The 14,699-nt window shown below is 36.8% G+C and overlaps 1 protein-coding gene across 1 annotated transcript in view; it reads left to right on the top strand.

The window, feature by feature from the left end:
• LOC141433497 (dedicator of cytokinesis protein 3-like) overlaps positions 1 to 14,699 on the top strand; it is a 78,948-nt gene that overhangs the window by 28,642 nt on the left and 35,607 nt on the right. Inside the window, 2 exon segments of the mRNA XM_074095551.1 lie at positions 10,089 to 10,203; positions 13,760 to 14,047. Coding sequence (XP_073951652.1) covers positions 10,089 to 10,203; positions 13,760 to 14,047 — 403 coding nt within the window.

Below are 14,699 nucleotides of genomic sequence, written 5' to 3'. Positions count from 1 at the left end.
ATAAAATTTTACTAAACATTCCTTGCAATTAAATGAATTGTACTTCTATATTAACCTAACCTTTATTGGCAGCAGTAAGATTTTGGCGCTTCGCCGGCCACTGCCGCAGCACACTCGCTTCGCTCGCTCGGCTCGCGCGCTGTTGTGGTCGCAGTTCTAACCTAACCCAACCTACTATGTAGCTGCTGTTCTGTTCTGGCGCTTTGCCTGCTGCTGTTACAGCACGCTTACTTTGCTGGCCTTACTTTAATCTTAACCCATTCTTATGGTAGCTGTTAATTCCTTTAACTATAACTTTACGCCATGTTAAAGTCAGCGCTATTTAAAATTCCGTGAAAATACAATACTACAAACTAGTATTTTGCTATGCCATTATGCCATATAAAAATCGGCGATACTAACGTTCTGCTATTTAATATTCTGATAAATGACTATTATTCGAACTGATAATTATGCAAAATTATGACTATGCAAAAGTATTGTTTGGATTAAACAAAATATGAGATACTGTTATGCGAAGTGTATTTCGGAGAATCTACATTATGCAAGATAAAGGGAACTCAATTTTCACGACCTTTACGATGAAGGAAAACATCGTGAGGAAACCTGCGGTCTGTGTGAAGTTCCTAATTCGCACTGGGCTCCGTGGGTATTGATGTGAAAATAAAAAAATGGGTAACTAGCACATTCAGTTGCTGCCTTATAAATTCAACTTCATTTTTAACCCCCGACGCAAAAAGAGGGGTGTTATAAGTTTGACCGCTATGTGTGTCTGTCTGTCTGTGGCACCGTAGCTCTTAAACGGGTCGACCGATTGGAATGCGGTTTTTTTTAATTTGAAATCAGGGTTTCTAGCGATGGTTCTTAGACATGTTTCATCAAAATCGGTTCAGCCGTTTTTGCGATGTTGAGCTTTGAAGTGACAAAGTCGGGGGTTTTCCAACTTGTAGGTTAGGTTAGGTTATTATCTACAGCTTATCAGCCGAATACCAATCATCATCTAACTTTTTGTGTTATACCTATTCTGATGTGATCTTCGAACTAATCTTGAGTATATCCTCTTCAGCCTTCCGTCTGTCAGCAGTCGTAATGTCATTTCTTATTTCCTTAGTTACCTAATGCCGCTATTTAATTTATTTGAATAGTTAATGTGTTGCATCAAAGTCAAAGTCAAAATATTTTATTCAATTTAGGCTATAACAAGCACGTATTATTATAATGTAACTGTATAGCGTACCTTAAAATCTATATCCACTCAGATATTGGGTGGCAGCCATACCGCAAGCTTTGCCAGACATCACCCAGTGTCGCTTGACTAACTGGTTTGGCGACCTTTCCGTTGCAAACCGATCGGGCCCAAGCCACGAGACAATTAGTCTTAAAAGCACCATAATTTTAGTCATAGGTATATTCAGCCACTAACTTGGTGCTGTTAATGGTGAGTCAGATGAGTTATCTATTTGCGATTTTGATCATAGAATCGTAAAGATTAATAAAGTTAACTGATGATTACGTTCGTCGATATTTTTTAATGTAAAAATTTGTAGGTACTTTTCGCGATAGTTTGCTTGCAGTGGAAGAATGTAGTTAACTTGTCACTAAATAAAAACCTGAAAGTAACTTTAAAGTTACACAATAATCTTAAATAATATATATTACTACTATATCATCATCATCATCCCAGCCTATATACGTCCCACTGCTGGGCACAGGCCTCCTCTCAGAACAAGAGGGCTACTACTAAATACATTATGTTAATACTGTTATGCCATTTTCTTTGTAATAAACAGTTATTTTTTTTTTATCTAGCATACCTACTTACCGCCTGTCACACTCAAATACAACCTGCTAAAATTATAAATGTAAAGGATTGTGAGTAAGTATGTGTTGTGTTTGTTACATTTTAATGCTAAAGATGCTGGGCGGTTTTGGATGAAACTTGCTATGCACTTGCTATGCCTTTATAGCAAAAAGGCTGCTTTTAACCCGACATTGGCACGGGAAAAACATTAAAACCTTAACCGCCAAGTGCAGAAAAATGTCATTTTCACGGCCACGATATAATTTTTGGGAATTGTCACGGGAATTTAGTAAAATCATGTACGTGTGCAAAGCCGCGGAAAAGGGATAGTGTATTTATATACTTTAAAGCGGGAACGAATCGGATATGCTGACATACTGTTGAATTAAGACCATGTACCTAAAGGATGCTATTAAAAAGCTTCTTATAGTAACAAAAACGTCAAGTTGTTGCCTTACCGGTGGATGACTCAGCTTGGGAATTTTATTTCTGATGCAATGACCCTACAAATATGTCTACAATTTTACATACGTATAGGCACAAGATTATTTCCTCTTATTAATTACGAGCTTTTACCCGCGACTTTGCTCGCGTGAATCATTAGGTCTGTTTGAAACTTGAATTGATATTTCATGTAAATCTTTCGTTTTAGTATGAAAGAGTGTACACATACACATACGAGCGTTAAATCTTTCGCATTTATAATATTAGGTATAGTAGGATTCCAATAATCTTAATATTCAGTCCTATTGCATAGTCAGTCAGTTCATTTTCTTAATTATCTTATGTTAACGCATTCACTGCCCCCGACGCATATATGCGTTTTCGGAACTTCACCCAGTGCCGCCGTCATAATTATTCATACATCTTGAACGCATATGTGCGTCGGTGGCACCTGTGGAAGTCAGGTGGCAGTGAATGCGTTAAGTAATTCTAGAGCTCCTTACACTTTGACCCAGGGATATTTTGTGTAAAGATTCTTATTAAATAAAGGAAAAGCCATCGTCGTCTAGTGTCAGACCTCGTAACTCCAAACCTCGTACTTATCATTTTTCAAGAAAATTTCATAACTCTATTTTTATACAATTGACTCGACTTTTTTTTCAGAAAATTCTTCTTTATAATTTTAATAATTGTATTTTTAATATATAAAGCTAAAACAAACCTTCATGCAAAAAGGGTTTAGTAGGCTAAGGAAGGACATGTGGCCCCTGGCCCAAGGAATAGTTGAATTGGTGAATGTCAATTGTTTGTCGCCTCATAACTAGTAATCACTCCAACTTTCAGCCCTCTATCTTGAACTGTCACAGTGATGTCAAAAATGTGTTTCCTTAACATTTTTTTCAAACTAGTTTTTCTCCTAATCCATAGCAGCTAAAAAGCATTGAATCAAAATCACAGTTACGTAGTTTTTATGGGAGTATACCCTACAATTTTATTAATATTTTATACGTGAAAAATAAAAATAAAAAATTACAATTTATTTTTTGGACACTTTTTTTTAACTAGTTTTTTGAGGGTAGGTACAGCTGATGAAAAAAAAAAAACATATAAATTGCAAATAGTATTAGCTACTACCATACGAAAAATCAATTCATTATAATTGGTGCAACATACTGAAAAAAATAAAAAACTAGCGAAAGTATTCAAACACAGCAGCAGTTCAGTAACCTTATACGACAGCCATACGTCAAATTCAAAGTAATACACTCTTTGTTGCTAGGCAACGAATATGAAACTTTAAAAGTGAACCTTCAGAAGGCTAAACTCTTGATACTTGAATACTTTCGTTAGTTTTTTTTTTCAGTATGTTGCACCAATTATAATCAATTGTTCTTTCGTATGGTAGTAGCTAATACTATTTGCAATTTATATGATTTTTTTTCGTAGTTGTACCCTCAAAAAAACTTGTTAAAAAAAGGTGTCAAAAAATTAATTGTCATGTTTTATTTTTATTTTTCACGTATAAAATATTAATAAAATTGTAGGGTATACTCCCACAAAAACTACGTAGCTGTGATTTTGTTTCAATGCTTTAGCTGCTATGGATTAGGAGAAAAACAAGTTTGAAAAAAAAATGACAAGGAAACACATTTTTGACATTATCTCTATGACAGTTCAAGATAGAGAGCTGAAAGTTGGAGTGATTACAAATTATGAGGCGACAAACAATTGACATTCACCAATTCTACTATTCCTCACAGGGGCCACATGTCCTTCCTTAGCCTGCTAAACCCTTTTGGTGGTGAAGTTTTTTGTACTTCTGTAAAATTAGATCTGTTGGAGTTACGAGATCTGACACCCAAGTCGACGTAGATTAACTAGGTAAGTAGTATAATTTCTAGAAAGGCAAAGCCGGTATCTGTTTGAATCCTCTGATTTGGTTAGTGGAGCGAGTTAATCAGTGAATAAATATTTGCTATAATTACTAGCGTCTAGTTTTCTTAGAAAATTTACCTCAATAGCTTATTTAAATATGCGCAGAACTTACCTAGTATTTATTATTAGCAGGATGATTCTGGATTAAGGGCAGCAACATCTGACACTATTAAACATTTCTGATGTTCATTTGTTTACTGTTTAGTTGTTTTGATGAAGCGCGTGACTTCAATCAGTTGGTCGCCTTGATTACAAAAATGATTTATTAATCTTAATAGCATCAATTTAGTCCTCGAACATATACTGTGACAATGTTCCGCGAGGCTGCAACCAATATACCGATAGTAAATTGTAAGAAACATGTTGACTAGTGATTGCACGTTAACATTAACCGAAACGATAGGTATGTTTTCGTTAAATTACACAAGATCTCTAACGGATTTCTTAATCTCCCCGGATCTCAAGATTGCATTCCCTGACAATGTGTTTTATAATTAATCCGCAATATTTCAAAACAGTATAGTATATAAAAAAAAATCCATGCATTGCATTGATTGGTGTTCAAAGTTACCACGTCAAATAATTTGAATCAAAAATTCCGTTGAATCAAAAAAGCGCGTTCAGTCAAACTGACCCATCTACTGAAATGTTAATAGGTATTCTTTTTTCCACTAATCAAGAATTCAAAATTCAAGATTTGTTCTCTCACCCAATTGACTATTTATCAGCATTTCTCGAAATCACATTTAATAATTCCACGTTTCACACAAAATACTCGCAGAAAAGCTTAAGCAAACCTTAGCTTATAACGATGACTCAAGATTGGTATTAGCCTGTGCCTTTATTGTCTTGAAAGCTTCTCGTATTTATGCAACTGTGAACTTTATCTCATCGGTGAACAGTCAACTATTGAAGGTTGTCGTTGTAAGATGGTCGGCGAGCTAACAAATACGTGGCTTGATTGAAAGCTCTGTCTGCATCGGTTACGTGACCGATTATCCTCTCATTTAACCTTTAAAATAGTTTTTCTTATACAAATTACTTGGCAATTTTAGGCGCACAGTCATTTTGTGCTAGGATGGACATGAAGATTAGGGTACAGTCGCCATTATAAACATTGGGCTGTCTAGGTGGTCAGAAATATCTGAATAATGTGCGAAAAATTGTAATTGAAATAAAATTAGAGATATCCTCTAGTGGTTTATTTTTCTTGACGTTATGCAGTTCATGTTTAATCCCCTGTTTGCCTTGTTTGGCTGCCGCCTGCATACCAAAGTCTAGTCATTTTGCTGTGATTTGCAAAAAAAAAGTATGCGAAGTGTCACGTACACATATTTTACTCATTAAATAACTATTTTCCTTTGTGCATCTTGTCTAGTATAAAATATTATATTTTTTAGTATTTTTCGAATAAATCATTCTTGAAACAATACTTCCATCAAGGTATAAAGTTGCAATTTGACTTTTATAAAATTGCATCCACGATGAAGATTTGACCGAAACAAAACTAGTAAATATCAGACCTAAAGACATTCGTATTGAAATTAAGACTACGGAAAAGTTTTTTTAAGTACCAGTCGGTAAATCGATATTATACTTAATTGGTACTAGGCCCATAATAACGACACATTTTCCGCCGATTAACGCCTATATTCACAATAGCATAAAATTATGCGCAGCTTGAAAAATGAACTATTTGGTCTGATACACGCCGCTTGACAAAATGAAGCTAACAGCGTGGTGTTTAAATATTTACCCTCTCTTTTTTTATTGGCGCAACCTCTCACAGTATCCGGTTTAATAATTCTTCGAGACTTTGTCGAGTGATTCATTATACGTTCACCAGCTTTTCGTGGACAGGTTACATTGCGGTTTTTTTTAAAGAGAACTTCGATTCGCTGACCTCTTTTGCATATCAATTTGGTATTTGAATACTGTTCTTATAAGAATATCTATCGTGTTTATATTCAGCTCAGAACATTTCCATAGACATGACAAATGAATCGAAGGAGTTTTAATTTTTAACATTGAATAGTAGGTACTTGTTCTGTTGGTAATGATTGCGTTATGAAATTTATAAGACTAGTTGCCTTTGACGGAAGGCGTTTTATGGCTTTATAAGTCGCTTACGAAACCAGTGTGTATTTAATGTATAGTACCTGGGCGACCGAGCTCTGCTTGGGCTAAAACTTGGTAACCAGCGTTTTCCTAGAGATAAGACCAACCTAGATAAATTTTTAGGGTTAACGGAAACCTTATAGGATCACTTTGTTGTGTCCGTCCGTCCGTCCGTCTGTCAAGACCCTTTTTCTCAGGAACGCGTTGAGGTATCAAGCTGAAATTTATATCAAATACTCAGGTCTACTGAACCTTAGAGCTGTGAAAAAATCAAACTTCTAAGCTGTTTCCGAGATTCTGATTATATAATAAAAATCTCGGTCTCTTCAGGCAGAATCGGTCAGAATCTTGTGTAATATATATACACAAGAATAGCTCGTTTAAAAGTATTAGATAGGTTGGTACAGTTAGATGTGTACGACTTCAAATATTTTTTCTCAATTGTAGGGATATATTATATCCGATATAATTTTGTTTTACCAAAAAAGCAACAACAACTGAAATCTGTGGGTTTATTTTTTTCTTTTAGTAGTTGCGTAACCCTATAAGAGATTTCGAATAAATATACAGAAACTACTCGTTTAATGATATTAAATAAATGTGGTATAACCCAGTACGTGCACGTAAGATTAAATGGGTTCACATAAATTAGTAAACAACTTGTCGCGGAAAACAGAGTATGGTAATTACAAAGAGGAATTAAACACGTCAGTTCATCCAGTTGTTTTGAATCTCGTCACTACTTTGAAAAAACCTCATACCTAAAAATCGGCAATTTTTCTGAGTGAACTTTATGAACATTTTTTCAAGGGACAATTTTGTTGACGGTTTGATTTAAGATACGAGATTTTTTTGAGCAGCGTCGATATCATATTTTCCAGCATCTTATACCTATTGTTTACTTATTAACATTCGACCGCACTTTGCTTTGGCAGTTTCTATTGGTTGGTTTTGAAAAGTGATACCTTTGCAATAAAAAAAAATATATAAATACGAGCTGTAGAGGCTTTCCCAATCCTTAAAAACCCTATGACTTTGCCATTTTGAATAATAAAGAACAAAAATTAAATCGATAAAAAAATCATAATATAGTCATCAAACCCTGCTCACTTCACTAGAATCGATTGAGAAATAGACAGCCGGACACAGGAAAACAATTCTGTTCAGCAGAAAAGGAGACACTTTGCACGCGCTTCTCGCTCGCACGGTCCGAAAATCAACTGCGAAATCTTCGTTTTTGAACTTATAGCAGCTTCCTATAGCTGCGTTTGCGTTTCGTGGGAATTTTGTACTTTCCTGGAGAATAAAAATGCCTTTGTTTATCAGGAAAATACGGCTTAGGCCCAAAAAACTCACTTTCCCGAAATGTGCACTTTTTCTAAGGGTACACTTGTTTAGAAGGATCACTTTCTCGGAAGGCGCACTGTCTCAAAAAGATCACTTCCCAATTGGTACACTTTCTAAGATAAGTACATTCTCAGAAGATGCACTTTCCCAAAAAGTGCACTTTCTCAAATGGAGCACTTTCTCAAATAGAGCACTTTCTGAAATAGAGCACTGTCTCAAATAGAGCACTTTCTTAGATGGTTAACTTTTCCAAATGAGCCGTTTCAAATCCGTCATCTAAAATTAGAAAAAAAGAGGTAGCCAAGATGTTTGCATTGCACTCCATGCATGTGACAACTTGATATATATGTGTCGTTCGTTGGCGTGGAAAAGGTTAAATAATACCCTATTCCCTAGTTTTTTGTATGTGTCATAAAAGGGGGTTAGTAATAAAAAGTAGAAATGGGCCGAATGTGATTTGAACCGAATACGAACTTCTGCCGAACATTCGGTAAAACTAAAACATTCGGCCGAATTTCGGTTCAATAACCTGCTTCTAGTAAATTTTAAATACAAGTAGATAGATAATTTGATTGTTGAAACCAGCCTTTAACAATTAAAAATACTCAATGTTTCTCAATGTTTATTTTGAGAACCGAAAACGTTTTATTTTTAAATTGAATTTACAAATTGTAATCAAGATGTTTACCTATTAAAAGAATAGGTACCACGTTTATTTCATCTTTGTTGAATATGTATTTTACTGATATGACAGACTTTCTATTAATTTCAGTCGAAATAGTATAAGTAGGTTCTTTTTTTCTAGTGCCAAATGTTCGGCATTTAAACCGAATGTCGGCCGAATGCCAAAGTTCGGCTCGAGTTGCCGAAATTCGGTTAAACCGAATGTAAAACGAATTTCGGCCCATCCCTAATAAAAAGCTAAAAAACATGCGTTTTGAGAAAATGTACAATATGAGAAAGTGTGCGTTTTGAGAAAATGTACATTATGGGAGTGCGCATTTTGGAAAATGTACTTTTTGGGAAAGTGCACATACCGGGAAAGTGCCCTTAATGGGCAAGTGTACATTTTGGCAGTGTATATGAAAGTGAGTTTTTTGAGCCTAAGCCGAAAATACTATAGCTTAGTGTTATTTAGTTAGACAAAAGTTTTTTTTTAAACTAAGTTAGTACATCTGAGGCTGAGAATTGCATTAAACTTAATACCTAGGTAGCAACATTAAAGTCTATAGCAGTTGGAAGACGCATTTTTTTAATTTTCCGCTATTTCTCAGGCTTAATTTTCATTATCTAACAACAGGTAGCATGGTGTACGGTTGTGTCACTCTGAAGATGAGCTCTGGTTGAGTTCGAAACGCGTCAGTGTAGTGTGGTGGTGGTGATAGATGGGTTTGTGTGATTTGTATGTGTTCTTACAGTGTGGAGGTGGAGGAACTGCATGAACACGCATATTTTGCATAAGCTTAGCTATCGTAAGGTCGCGGGTGAGCAAGGAAATTATTTCAGTTCATTGATATGGACATCCGCAAAGTAACGCCTGATTCAATAAATAATTTAAAATCGGCATGCGTAGCCGTGCAGGCACGTTTATATCTTAAATTAACTAAGCAACATCGTCTAGCTGTTCAAAATATTTGGTTTTGGGTCTAACAACAGGTAGCATGGTGTACGGTTGTGTCACTCTGAAGATGAGCTCTGGTTGAGTTCGAAACGCGTCAGTGTAGTGTGGTGGTGGTGATAGATGGGTTTGTGTGATTTGTGTGTGTTCTTACAGTGTGGAGGTGGAGGAACTGCATGAACACGCATATTTTGCATAAGCTTAGCTATCGTAAGGTCGCGGGTGAGCAAGGAAATTATTTCAGTTCATTGATATGGACATCCGCAAAGTAACGCCTGATTCAATAAATAATTTAATTTTCATTGTTCTAATACAACGTGCTATTTTTGATTTCCGTTAACTTAAAGGCAATATTCAACAGGTCACATAAAGTGAATTTCTCCAAGACTCTAGTGACCTCACTTTTAATATTGTTTATCAAGAATTAAGGTTATTACTTATTAATTATGCGCAGTAAAACAGTGTAAACGAAAGGTTCTTTATTTATTAGTTTTAAGTCTAAATAAAATTAGTTTACTTTAAAGTGAGTTATTTTTATCCATCTCTTATATTATGCCACGTCGTCAATGTCACTCATCAGGTACCTACCTATGTGAATATTATAGGTAGTATCTTATAATTTTTTGACGATTTCACTAAATACTTAATTACCTGGTGATTTCTATACCACGCGATGTTTTTTATTTTATTTAAATTGTATATTGTTCAATTTATATGTAAATACCTAAATACCGATGTTTTTTGCCAAAGAGAATAATATAAGGAATTTTTGACAAAAACGTCACAAAGAAGTCATAAATGGATAGTTTAATTCCGTTGTTACAGAAAACTGGGTCTGGAGTTGGTGCCACGGCGCGGGGCCGCGGCTGTGGAACCCGAAGACATGAGCTTGGTCGAGCTCTACAGAGTGCACGTGGATAGCGCGGAGCGAGCTGCTGCGGTCAGTATACAGAATAAGCATAAATTCATGGGCTTACCCTGAGGGACAGAGGGTATTTGCCCCCCCTCCCCGTCCTCTCCTGGAAATTGTATGCCATACAATATGTACATATTATGAAAAAACCTCACAAGCCATGTAGTGGGTACGACAAAACAAGCGCGGGAATCCGACCTAAAAAAACCGGCCAAGAGCGTGTCGGAGAAGCCCAAAATAGGGTTCCGTAGCTATTACGAAAAGATTAAGTAATATTTTTCTAAGGACTTCGTATTTTGTACGGAATATTCCAAGTTTAGGTATATTTTATAACTAAGCTGCTATTTACTCGTAAACTACTAATAATTCTCAAGAAACCTTAACCGTTACAGTTTTCCTTGTAAGTTTGATATACTTACTACCATCCTGTTTTCCACCCACAGGTTTAGATTTTAGACGCTCGATTTTAATGAAAATTTGCACTTTAAAGTTGAATATTTTGCAAAAAAAATCACTGAATCGAAAAATCGTATTAGCAACCCCCTAATGGTTTTAAAATACCTATCCAACGATACCCCACACTACAAGGTTGGATGAGGAATAAAAATCACCCCCACTTTACGTCTATGGGAGGTACTCTAAAAAACTTTTTTAGATTTTTTTATTGTACCATTTTGTCGGCATAGCTTACATATATATTCGTGCAAAATTACAGCTTTCTAGCATTGATAACCCCAAACAGACAGACAGACAGACATGGCGAAACTATAAGGGTTCCGTTTTTGTCATTTTGGCTACGGAACCCTAAAAATGTCACTAAGTTCTGGGCCAGACTGGGTACGCTTTTGCATGAATAAATTAACCATAAAATACTATTTGGTTGTGTATGGGTCAATCAACTTTTTAGTGCCTCTTGTTGCCATGGTAACAACATGGTCTCCTGACTTACTTATTAAAAGGACGATTTTATGGGGTACAAATCCACTTAAAGTTTGGAGTTGTGATAGTTTTAAGGCAATTCCTTCATGGTTCATCTAAGCATGCTAATAGTATACATTGCAAACATTTTTCTAACAAAGTGTATGCCACTTGTCTCACCGCCAGCGAGGAAACGATTGGCTATCGACTATTTTCTCGCTCAAGAAACGAACAAAAGATATAAGATCCTGTGTGAGTAAAAGAGACACATATATTAATAGTTGATCGCTGGCTGTTCACACTGTCGGCGAGAACTCGCTCTTACATCTTTTGTCGCAGCGACAAGAGCTATAAAACTCGCTGAGCTATAGATACTCGCTCAGCGATGTCAGCTTGGCGGCCGCCCCGCACGAGCGAGTCGAGTGGAGCGAGTAATCGCCCGTCGCACGCGAACACTCGCTTACAGCCGAGCGACAAAACTACACTCGCTTCTCGCTGCTCGCCCACTCGTTTCTAGTTACTCGCTCTACTCGCTTCTCGCTCATCGTCGGCGGTGGGACAAGTGCCTATCACTGGTGTCTCCTGAGTTACGGGACAGAATACTACACATACTAGATAGTTAGTTGAGTCATATACCAGGTTCTATTGATGTCTCAGGGTGTCTCAGGTACTCATAGACACTCCCTTGATGTTTGGGGTGGGCGGTAAAAAGGTATTGCCATGTTTGTATGGCTACTTTGGTTTTTCATGATCACTTAATTTTTTGATAGCACAATTTCCAGTCACAAAATAGTTGTCGTTGTTAACAAACCGTTTGTTCAGTTCTGTCTGTCATCAAACAATTTTATATTTTGCATGTCATGTTCGCATTCGACTTGTGGTGCGACCAACTCAATAATTTTATCAACTCGACAACGTAATAGCATTAGATCTTGAATAGCACTTGTATAAACTTCTTTAAAGAAGACTCACTTGCATCGTTGTTAATATGCATTAACGTTTTGCTAACTAATTTTTAGATTTAATTACATTTTTTGCTATCATGATATAAAAATTGGTACATAAAATAAATAAATAAATATCATGGGACACTTAATTGACACCAATTGAATAAGCAAAGCTTGTAAATACTATGGGAACTAGGCAACGGATAAACATACTTATATAGATAAATACATACTTAAATACACATTAAACATCCAAGACCCAAGAGTAAACATTCGTATTATTCATACAAATATCTGCCCCAGCCGGGAATCGAACCCGGGATCTCCAGCTTCGTAGTCAGGTTCTCTAACCACCTGGCCATCCGGTTGTCAATATATTTCTTTCGGAAGACTAACAATAGTTGTGCAATTAATCAGAGCCAATAATCACTATCGCGGTCTTATCTGTGCCGATTATCGCTGGGAACGATACACTCGAAGTTGTTGACCACTAAGTTGTCCAATTGGGTAGGTCCAACTTCGGCGAAACAGAAAAATCCTCGAGTGTCGACCACGAACCGGAAGACGAAGCGTTGGCAGGCCTCCCACCAGGTGGACTGACGACATCGTGAGAGTTGCGGGAAATCGGTGGATGCAAGTGGCGAGTTATCGTTCATTGAGGCGTCGTTCTAAGGGGGAGGCCTTTGTTCAGCAGTGGACGTCTTCCGGCTGATGATCATGATGATGATGAATAACCACTAGGCTGAAAATAAAATACTGTAGTACTGTGACTAACTGACAAATAACTGATAAATTTGAGAATCGTAATGTAAGTACAGTCAAGTGCAATGATATCTACACGGCCAAAGTTACAAAAATACGTATACACGATCTTAATGTTAAGTGCATAAAATCGTGTATACATATTTTTGTAACTTTGGTCGTGTCGATATCTTTGCCCTTGACTGTACAATAAGAATGATTGTTTCAAAATGATTAGGAATAGGGGAATTGATTATTCTTCCACGAGTGCGGAACCGTTGGAATACCTAAGCTAGTTCTGCATAGATACAATTACGTGGCGTGCAACTTATCCAGACAGCGCGTTTAATGTCTTTAGACTGGTTATCAACTAGTAATTTGACCTTTCAGAGTCTCGAGACTAGAGACCACCCAACTTATCAACTTTAGACTTGTACTTAAGATTTTATGATATTAAGTATGCATTGTGGCTAATTTTTGAAGAAGTCAGATTACCATTATGATTACATTCAGTAAACTGAGGTTATTATCGCCTCAATATAGTCACAAATACAGTGAATAATGTTTTGCCATCGTACTTTGTCGGGAGAGTTCGTATTTTTCTTGCTTTCCCAACTAGCTTACTGAATTTTACCGAAGATAATTGAGAAAGCAAGATAAATTACTTACTTATGCGACAAATTATGATGGAAAAACATTATTCAATAGATCTGTACACTTTTGTTACTTATATAATGTTCTTCAATGCACGACTACTGTCTCTTTTCTGCAATTCCTGACAACCTTATCTTGTCTTTTTAGTCCACTTCGTAGGCAGATGCAAATTATTTACGTCTATTTTGCCATCAAAGGGAAACATAGATCCAAGTTTCAATAACCACCTACATGTATGCGTATAATTGTTCACATGTCCGATGTATCAGACACTAGGTGATTAAAGGGTTTATCTCGCTCACTAATTGAAATTTCGTTTATAGTGGCGAGGCACGCTCCGCCGCGCTGGTGGCTCAGGTAGCAGCTTCAACTCCGGTACACTCTCGAACATAACCACCCCCAGCGGCACCACAACCGTACAGAGCCACCATCTAATGTGCAGCATGAGAGATTTTGGCCATACGGCGGGCGGCGACGAGGCGGAACTGTTACTATGGCTACATGACGCGAGAAGAGCCCAGCCACTTTCAGAAAGATTTAGAGTCAGAATAGCTAGAGACGGTTTCTCCAATTATGTGGATAGGCTGCACGCCAATAGCACCTTGTTTGCGGTAAGTATCTGAACTACTTTTCGTAGATAGTGCCTACAGTCAGTTGCAGAGAAAGGTGACTCCCCTACGATATATGTATGTATCGCGGTGGTGTCAAGTTTCTCTGCAGCTGACTGTAGGTACTTATTTTATGGCTGGCCTTTATATACAGTTGCAGCGAAAAAGTTTCATCCAAAAAAGCCCGTAAAGTGTTGTTTTTGGGTGCTGCCTTTTTATGAAATATGAAAATTCCAAAAAAAGTAGTTTCTGAGGAAATCCTGACTTGGGAAAAGGCAGAGAACCTTTGAGAAAACATACTGGATAAGTAGGTAGGTGAAATACAAATAATACTAAAAATACAATACGTTGATGCAGCGTTTATTAGCAGAATTGTTCGCTATATAAAGACTTATAGAAGTAGGTTTACTTCTCGTAACTCAGAAAGGAAAAACCAAGTAAAAATTATACGCAAGGCAGACATGAATGGGGAAGAACATGAGATTATAAACAGGTAATTCCAAAAGGAAGTAAAAATCTTTAACTTTGAGCTCAATAGTTTGTTTCAAATCTTGCAAGTTGATTTTGATAACGGAAGAATAAAAGCAAGTGGAAGTGCTATGTAGGTGCAGCGGTGCGTGCCACAAGTAAGCGGAGGTACGTTTACTCGATGCCA

This window comes from Choristoneura fumiferana, chromosome 12 (assembly GCF_025370935.1).
Source record: "Choristoneura fumiferana chromosome 12, NRCan_CFum_1, whole genome shotgun sequence".
Lineage (NCBI taxonomy): Eukaryota > Metazoa > Arthropoda > Insecta > Lepidoptera > Tortricidae > Choristoneura > Choristoneura fumiferana.
Note: the sequence above shows the minus strand (reverse complement) of the source record. Positions and strands in the feature narration are given on the sequence as shown.